Source organism: Phaseolus vulgaris, chromosome 8, assembly GCF_000499845.2.
Source record: "Phaseolus vulgaris cultivar G19833 chromosome 8, P. vulgaris v2.0, whole genome shotgun sequence".
NCBI lineage: Eukaryota > Viridiplantae > Streptophyta > Magnoliopsida > Fabales > Fabaceae > Phaseolus > Phaseolus vulgaris.
The window spans coordinates 53053235-53063131 of record NC_023752.2 but is presented as its reverse complement, the minus strand read 5'-3'; the positions used below and the strand labels follow the sequence as shown (position 1 = coordinate 53063131).

General features: G+C 28.1%; 1 protein-coding gene across 1 annotated transcript; it reads right to left on the bottom strand.

Moving 5' to 3' along the window:
• Nucleotides 1–5307: 5307 nt before the first annotated feature.
• Nucleotides 5308–7752, bottom strand: LOC137825513 (taxadiene 5-alpha hydroxylase). Its single transcript, XM_068631195.1, has 3 exons — nucleotides 6236–7752; nucleotides 5888–6075; nucleotides 5308–5763 (listed from the first exon to the last, which is right to left on the bottom strand). The coding sequence occupies exons 1-3, from the start codon at nucleotides 7185–7187 to the stop codon at nucleotides 5467–5469; spliced, it is 1437 nt and encodes a 478-aa protein (XP_068487296.1). The 5' UTR covers nucleotides 7188–7752; the 3' UTR covers nucleotides 5308–5466.
• Between the last annotated feature and the right edge of the window lie 2145 nt (nucleotides 7753–9897).

Genomic DNA, 9897 nt, shown 5'->3' with positions numbered 1-9897 from the left:
CAAACAAACAAAGTAGTAATATCAGTGTTGCTTCGTACACTTCCAATTTGCATCTCCACACTGTTTTAGATCTGATCTCCAAACTGTCTTTCAAATTTGACTTTTTAAGGCTTTCATCCTCTCATAATCTAATAAATTTGACTAAAACCAACATGATGGTGGTGGTGGGGCTAATTTTGTTTTTTATTTTTATGATGTGTATGAATCGGGAGAAAATTTGAATTAGCAGATTTTGAAAGATAAAAAAAAAAATGTAATGAACTGTATTAAAGTTTGTGAGTTATATAATAGTTGTGTAAAATTTTTTAATTTTTTAAAAAAGTATAAAATGTAAATTTATAAATTTTATTTTTATTTTTAAAAATATTTGAATAATAAAAAATTTAATATATATATATATATATATATATATATTAAAAAAAACGCACAAAAATTGAAGAAAATTTGAACATTCTACTATTCGACAAATATCTATGTGAAGGGTATAGAATTTGATTGTTAGAGAGACCTCAGTCACAAGATAAATCCTAAAAACTAATTAATTTATATATTTATTTTTTATAATTAATAATAATAATATTATTATATAAATAACCATATTATTTTTATTAATAATATTATTAAATATTTGATACAAATAAAATTAAGGATATTTTTACTTTTTAATAGTATTATGTAAAATAATTTAAGTTTTCATTGTGTTTTTTTTTGCATGTTCACTCATATGCAAATAGAACACAAGTCTCTCTTTTGATTCAACCTTATGCTTTGTTTGGATTAGGGAGTGGAAATGAAGGAGTGGATTTGAGATGATTTGAAGGGAAAGTGTAAAGAAAGTTAGGATGTTTGGATTAAGGTAAATAGAGTGGAAAGTGTAGGGAAAGTTTATAAAAGTTTGTGAATGATGTGATGAGTGTGATTGAAATTATATTTTTTAAATTGATAAAAATATATGTTTACAAATTTGTCCTTATATTTAAAAAATTTAAAAAAAATATTTTAATTTATTTATTTATAAATTATAATTATTTTTAATTAAAATATTATTTAAATATTTATAATTATAAATATTTGGTAAAAATTTATTTTTATATAAAATAAAATTATTATTTTTATTTTTACTCTTTTGTAATTAAAATAATTATTATATAATTTTTTTATTATTAAAAATATATTTTTTTATTATTTATATTTATAATTTATTATATATAAAATATGATTAATTATGTTATTTAATAATAATTATTTTTATAATTTTGATTATATTTGTATATTTAAATTATAATTTTATTTAAAATAGAAATAAAAAAATTCAAGTTTAATATAAAAGGATAAAAAAGTAAATTCAAATTAATTAATTAAATAATATACTGTATGTCGACTTTCTTCGCATAATTGCGAAGAAAGTCTTGAAGCCAAAAATTGTCTCGATTTATGTGTTTTGTTAGAAAAGTTACTTTGATTTTCGAACTGTTGCACAGTGAATCAACGCTTTTCTTTCCTATGAAACAAACAGTGCCTTAGGAAGATTTAAAAGGATAGGAGAACTTACTTTGTTTTAAATGAGGTGATGTACTTTACATAGATAAATGAAAAAGAGTAGAAAAAGTTGTGATTCTTCATGAATGGATACCATAATTTGTAAAGAAATGCAGACAGAAATATCCCCTCCCTTGTGTGATGAAAGAGGAAGAAAGAGAGGTATCAACCAAAATTTCACTCATTTTGTCCTTCAACATTCACACAATTTTAACAAGTGATGATATTCAAAATGATGCATGTGGCCAAATTAATGTTTTTGTTGGAGGAGGCATAATCATTTAACAAGGGACATTATCAATATATCTAATTTCGATATTGTTTAGTTATGGAATGAAACCAAATTAACTTTATAATGTTTTTAAATTAGTGTACAATTTTTTTTATTGATGTAATTACATTGATTGCATTTATTAATAGTGTGAAAAGAGGTATATAATAGATTATACTTGAAGACATAATTTCTTATGCATCCTTTTTACATTAGTAAAATAATTAATATTTTTCTTCACTTATATTTTAAATAGATTTTAATTTTCTTTTATTTGAAAGTAAAAAAAATAAATATTTTGGGTATTATTCAAGATTAGTTAAGAAAATATTACTACTTTGTTGTTTTAAAAAAAAAGTGCGTAAATAATTACTTTTTTTGTAGATGAAGATATATTTTAAAAAAAAATTAAGTGCAAACAAAAAGGTTGGCTATAGGATAAAATCATGTGTAAGATTGTTAACTACAAATGAAAGGTTATTATTTATTGTTATCTTTTCACACCCAAAGATATTAACATATTGGTAGAATGAAAAGACATAATTAGTTATAGTTGGTTGCATAATTGGTGACACATAATCAATCATGAATGAATTATGTGTCTCGTGTTTTCAAGTATTTCTTTTACATTCTTTATTATCCTCAAATCATATTTTATAATATCCATAATATATGATCACCTATATTAATATTAATGATGTGATTGCTTACAAAAACAAAAACAAAATTCCATAATTAGTACAGTACCAATTCATAAACCTTGACAATATTAAAAACAAATTATATCAAAAGATTGTTATTTTATTTATTTATTCTTATAAAAGCTTTAACTTAATTATAATATTTATTGGTTTCACTCATTCTATATTAACTCCAATTGCATATTCTGATTTTATTAAAAAATGTTAAACTTTTTTTCTCCAAATCCAATTTTAAATATTTTTTTTAATATAGTCTTACCTTTGTAAATCTGGAAGTAAAAAAAAAACATTTCAACATCATTTTCAAAATATTATTTATATGTATTTAATTTAATATTTGTTTTCATCTTTTATGTTTAAAAATTCAAGTTAAATGTCACTCTGAATATTAACACATCAACTAAGATAACAGCTCAAAGTTCTAACGATTATATATATGTAAAATTATATATAAAAGAGAAAAATAAATACTTTTAATAAATACAAAAGTATGGAATAATCAAACTAAATCCGTTAAGAAACACAAAACACATTCTCTCAAAAAGAATTAAACAAATGAATATTAGGGATTTAATACCTATTTTAAAAAAAACTCTAAACTAGTGATTTAAATAACTTAAAATTAAGTATATTATTAATCCCCAAATTAATTACTTTGTTAATATAGTGATTGCATACACCATAAACCTTTGAGATATATTAGAATTTATGTTAACACAATTTTTAATGCACTTTCTTCATCTAGCTCTAATAGTTGAAAGAACATTCTAAGAAGAAGAAATTTTTTGTAGATAAAGGATGAATCACATTTTAACCCCACATATCTAATCACAAGTCCACGAAATCTCAATAGTCAAAAAACACTCACAAACTTCGCAATAATTTTCTAACACTAAGGTAAGTAGATAAATTATACCATATTCACCACAACTTTCTCTAAAAAGGTCACCACAAGAAAAAAACTTCAAAATAGAAAAGCCAATAATATAATTATTCACATTCTTTTATAAGAATTAACTAAAATTTAATATACCAATAAATTATATACGATTATATCCAAATTTACACTTTCTTAAAACCTAGTATGATTTCTCATTTTCTAAAACATTCAAAGAATATAAGTAATAATAACAAGATGAATATCCTTCTCTCTCGAGAGGACTACTTGCTTTGAGAAATTGTTAAATATCATTAGATTTTTTTTTTTCATTTCATACATTAATTACTTTATAATTAATTATTTTTACAAATTAATCTATACTCTTTCTTCATAATTTATAATAAAAAAACCTTTTGGTAAATGTTTATACAACAGAATTAATTAATATTTAAAAAAATTTCAATTACATTTGTTACAAACTTTTCACTCATTTCTACTTACTTTTCAATCATATTTTTTCTCTAATAAAACATAACTTTTCATTCACTTTTTCTTCCATTTTTTTCTTTTCACCCCAATCCAAACAAAGTGACTAAGTGTTATTATGGAGTTTGAACGTTTTGTAAATTATCAGGTCTAAGGTTTGCTGAAGGACTATAAATTGTTCAATCACAATTGAGCAAGTTTCTACACCTTTTCTAGTGTTTTGAGAAACTATAGACTATATGAAATAAAAGTCTATCATCTCTGGACTTTATATTGGTCAACTAAATAAATAGACATGGTTTTAATTGATCACATCACACATAACAGAGTTCATTCAAATTTTGAGTTATTTAGCAGCTTTGTGACGTTTGTTTTCTAATGTTAAACACATTTACAATAGTGTGTAGAAATAATTAACTTCTCTTTCTATTTGATTACAAAAAAAAGCATTTTTATTTTACAAATAACCTATATAAATTATTTATTTTCATTTAAATTAAAAGTGTCTTTGTTTATAGATTTGGTCTCATATTATATACAAGTCTCGTATTTGTTAAACATTTTAAATAGTATTTTCTATCTTTTGAATATATTACAATTATCCTCCTCGATTATTCTCTTATATTATTTAATTTTTTCTTCAAATATTTATCATTTAAATATTAATATTTTTAAAGTTTATTCCCTTGTAAGTATTTATTGATGTGTTTACAGTAAAAGGGAGTTTTATATGTTTTTTTAAAGAAAGTTTTGATATAATGTTTTAAGAAATAGAGGACATTTTACGGTCAAAATATGTAATAAGGAAACTTTTGTTAATTTCATTAAAAAATTAATTTCATGTGCATTATCCACAAAAAACAGGAGAGAATTTGTGAAAAAGAAAACTGAAGAAAGTTGGAATATTTTACTTAGAAACATAATATGACATTTTTAAAAGTAAAATAAGAATGTGAAAAGATACATGTTCTATGATACTGTGATCTTCAATGCAGATTTCTCTTCTCAATTATGTTTTGATATTTAATACTTGATGGTGGAGATATGTGAGGATCTTCACCTATCTAGAAGATAGATTGGTTGCTTTCAAGCCAATGTATATTCAGGTTTTGTACGTATTCGTATATAGTAGTATATGTGAAAGACCATGTGAGTTTGTCTGTTATAAATAGGGTCCTTGTAACATCAATTAAACATTAATTAGAAGGTTCTAAAAGAATCAGAGTTTGATAATTTAAAAGAAGCATAAGAAATAATGTGTTTTACCACTTGCTGCAATGTTTTTGGAAATGCCATAATGGTAACAGCAATATCTTTTCACGATCTGTGATCTTCAATGGATTTGTTTACCATAACATTATGTATTTGTGTTTATCTAGTATATTCAAAACATGCTGCTCATGTGCATATTTTATGTCGAGCTGAATATTCTTCTTAATCGGATCATATATCCAAGTAAGTAACATGTGCAAACGCCTGAGTTCAAGGACAACATAGGACGGGAAACAAAGTAATATTAACTATTGCCTAATTCATAATGTGAATGTGTTCCAAGAGAACACTAAAACAAATTCATTTTGAGGTTGGTTTTATGCATGCTTGGGAGAAATTCTGATGGGCATTCCTAGGGAAGGGAAAGGCAAGGGATCCATTGTCACAGGTTCATCTGGATGGAGTAAGAACCACTCATATTGGGTGACAACATAGTGAACAAATATAAGGATGTTTAACTTGGCTAATTGGTACCCTGCACAAACTCTTGGCCCTCCTCCAAAGGGAACAAATGCATATTGTGCTACTCCTTCCTCAAACCTACTTGGCTTGAAACTCATAGGATCCTTGAAATACTCTTCATTGTAATGTGTCCCGTATGTAGTCCATAGCACCTGAAAGAACCAAGAAAACCACCCCTTTTGCCAATTACATCATTTACTTCACAAATTCACAATCTTTAGATATGCATGCAAGGATTCAATCTGTACTAGAAGGAAAGAACAAAGTAGTATTCACCTTCCATCCTCTTGGAATAATGAATCCTTCATATTCAATATCAGTAATAGCCTTCCTGAAAGAACCGAAGATAGGAGGGAACAATCTCATGCTTTCTCTCGCAACTTGCCATGTATACTTCATCTTCTTTATATCCTCCATTGTCAGATTCTCACCCCGGGTTTTGTTGCTCATTATGCCAACATGTTCTGCATAAAATTAAGTACTTTCAAAATCAACTTTAACTACTTTGTTGATAATTTAGAGAGAAAATAATCTATACACTTCTAAGTATGACTTTTTATTGATTAAAAGGTACAGACATAAAAACTAAACACTGATTTAAATATGTTGTTGACATTAGTTTACCTTGAAGAATTTTTCCATAGCAATCAGGATGCTGAGACAACATCTTGAATGTCATAGCAACAGCAAAAGATGTGGTATCATGAGCTGCAAAAACTAGTAGCACCACATTGTCTATGACCTCTTTTTCACTTATCTCCCCTTGGATCATCCCAGAGACCAATTTGGACAGCAGCATTCCATCTTGTTCTCTTTCTAAGCTTCTTTCCATTTCCTCTCTCTTCTCTCTCACCACTTTGACCAACATCTTTTCTATCTCCACCCTGGCCTTCTTTGCTCTCCAAAATTTAGAACCTGGAAACATAACTGCAGGGGAAAACACTCCTTCCAACACTCTTTCAAAGGTATCTAACATACCTGGCTCCACTTTGATCCCCAACAAACACTCAAACACTATGCTAAAACTGAGGACTTTTGTTGAACGGTGAATCCTAAGATTTTTTTTGCCCTTCCAGTTTGTAGCTAAATGAAACTGAACAGAGTTGCACAATTTTGGAACTAGTAGCTCAAGTCCAGCATAACCAAGGCTTGTGCCAATAACACCACGGAGGAACCGGTGCCTTTCACCATCTTTCTCCATGATAGAGTCCCTTCCCATGAGCTCAACTGATGAAGAAGGCCAAGAGCTTTTCACCAACTTGAACTCATTGGACAATAAGAATTTATTGGCCTCAGCTCCATTCACAACCACAGTTGGAGACCCCATGATCCTTGTTCTGAAGATCTTCCCATGCTTCAGAATGCGAGGATGAAAAAACTCTTCATATAATTTGTTTCTCCTTTGAGCATTGAAGAATTCCATGGTCTCCCCTATCAATGGAAGCCCCATTTCCCCTGGTGGCAGCTTTCTTTTGTCTTTGCAGCGGTGCTCGTGCCTCAAGAAGTGGAAAGAAACTAGCAAAAGTAGCAGGGGAAACAAACCCCACAAAGTAAAATAGATAATGTCCTCAAACATTGGTGCACTTGTAAGGATTGTACAATTCCTAGCTCGTATCTATATATGTCTTGTAAACTCAAATAATGATTGTTTGGTTCAGCACATCTTTGTATATATAGGAATCTGTAGTTTGTGGAATAAGTCAAACCCAAATGAAATTTATGATAATTATAATGTTGATCATCCTTGAAGTCAACCCCTTCCTAATAAAATTCTCATTTGCAAGCCTGTGATCCTGGTCAAATTAACAGAAAAAAAGAGCAAAGCAATACTATAGCACCAGAGCTAGTGTAAAGAAATACAAAGTATAGGATCCTTGTACTAGTGATAGATTCATTCGTTGTCCCAAAAGAATGACACGTAATCATCATTACATACCTGAGAAATCCATGATGGAAAATAAGAGTAGTTTTCTCTTCATGGTCAACGCTAGAAGCTTTGTAGTTAACCAAGAATCCCTAAAAATCTGGCGAAAGTCTCGTTATTTTATGTGACTATGCATCGTGTTTTAGTATGAAAATTGCTCATGATTGCAGCAATGTAAATACTGATTGATGTCTGATGGTGCAGAATCACCGTCTTTGAATCTCTACTTTACAATATCTGTTTAAAGTAATTAGAAAGGTAGGCTGATCATGTTGGAGATAATGTTGTTTGGAACCGCCTATGCAATGAATCCTTTTAAACAAAGTTTTTGGAGGTGGTTTAAATTAAATCAGCATCATTCTCACGTTAGAAAGCTGGATTTTGCGAATTTAATTGCTTGCTGGGGAATGTTTAGCAGAGAAGGTTCATCATTGCATGTGTAAAAGGAACTAAACACAAGCTGTTAATGAATTGTAAACGGTTGTTCCTTTTCAAGAAATTTGCGTTTACATTTATAACAAGACTTGCGTTTGCTCAATGCCACCAAATTTTTTACTCATTGTTAGATTCCATCCATCCGAGATTAATTAATTGCTTACACCTTTTGATTTGATGTTTAATAGATACTTATTGTTTGATTTGAATTAATAAACCGTTTTTTTTATGTTCAGTGTCTAACTTTGTTTAAATTAAGATTTGAGAAATTTATGTGCATCACCTCAGGTTGAGACTTGCAATGTATAGATAGTTCGTATGGGTAGTTTACAAGTTTATAGTCATTAGTGTAAAAAAAAATCATTTATGACATCAATTACATATTGTTTTTACTGTCAAATGTTGTTCATTAAAATGTGATGATATTTTTGAAATTAAAACGAGTGTAAAATGACAGTTGTGGGAGGAACCACATCGCTTTAGTATAAAATGATGGTTGACTGTTTTAGATCAAGGCGTTTTGGTGTAAAATGACAATTTTATCTAAACCGCCGTTTTACACATGTTTTACTACCCTAATTCGAAGTATGTCGCTTACGCTTTCGTTTTTCGTTTATCTTTTCGCTTGTTCTTACTTTTGTACTCCCTGCTTCTTCATCTTCGTTGCGACATTCACTCATTGTAAGTTTCTTTCCCTTCACATTCACTCATTACATTCTCCTCCCTTGCTTATTATTTTTGTCTCCCTTATTGGTTTTTCTTATTGGTTTCTCTCCTCCATTGGTAAAGATTTTCTTAGATGGCATCACTATTTCATTGGCTGCCACCATTGTTTTTTTTGCTTCCACTGGTTTTGTTGCTGCTAGTCGTCGTTGTCGCTGCCCTTCACCACTGTTTTGCTTCACACACAAGGTTGATGGTGTTTTAAAGTTTTTCTTAATATTTTTTTAATATTATTAATTTTTATATTCATTATTAATTTATATTTATATTATGTTAGTTGTTAGGTTAGAATAGAATTATTAAATTGTTAGATTATAAATAGATTTATATTATTTAATATTTATAATTAATTTAATGATTTTTAATTTGTATATTTAGTATTTATTATAATTTGTATTTACTATTAATTTATATTTACATTATGTTAGTTGTTAGGTTAGAATAGAATTAATAAATGGTTAGATTGTAAATAGATTTATATTATTTAGTATTTATAATTAATTTAATAATTTTTAATTAGATTTTGTAATTAGATTATAAATAATTTATTGATTTTTAATTGATATTCTTTATCATTTATAACTGTAATTAAATTTGTTAATTTTATATTGCATGTATATTTATAATTCTTTGATACGTGTTGGTATTGAGTTTGGGGGTGTTCGACCGTCGGCAATTGATACGTGTTGGTATTGAGTCCATGATCCTTGACAAACGTGAGATTTCACACACATTAGTAACACCTGAATGACCATTATAGAACATAATGGATCAAGATCGGATTAACTTTGTTTGCATAAGTAATGAGTACGAAAGAGGATTAAAAGAATTTATACAATTTGCACAACGTAACGCTAATAATAGTGGTCATGATGGAGTAAAGTTTAGGTATCCGTGCATTAATTGTTTGAATAGAAGGACATTGGATATTAAAAAAAATCAAGGAGCACCTTCTATGTGATAAGCTTCGTCGATCTTATACAACATAGACATGACATGGTGAATTATTAAACTTATCAAGTGTTTCCGTATCCGAAGAATATATGTGGTCCACCATGGATTATGCAATGTTTGTTTGTCAAGGTTGTGTGGTATCTTCCCATCATTCCAAGGATGAAGCGTTTGTTTGCAAACACAAATGATTCTAAGAATCTTATATGGCACGCAAATGAGAGAAAATGTGATGGCATGTACCCACATCTAG

Excerpts from the sequence above, each read along its gene's own strand:
- LOC137825513 (XM_068631195.1), bottom strand. The coding sequence starts at position 7,187 with ATGTTTGAGGACATTATCTATTTTACTTTGTGGGGTTTGTTTCCCCTG. Across the intron at positions 6,076-6,235 it reads CTATGGAAAAATTCTTCAAG|AACATGTTGGCATAATGAGC; the intron begins GTAAACTAATGT and ends AATTTTATGCAG. Across the intron at positions 5,764-5,887 it reads TTATTCCAAGAGGATGGAAG|GTGCTATGGACTACATACGG; the intron begins GTGAATACTACT and ends TGGTTCTTTCAG.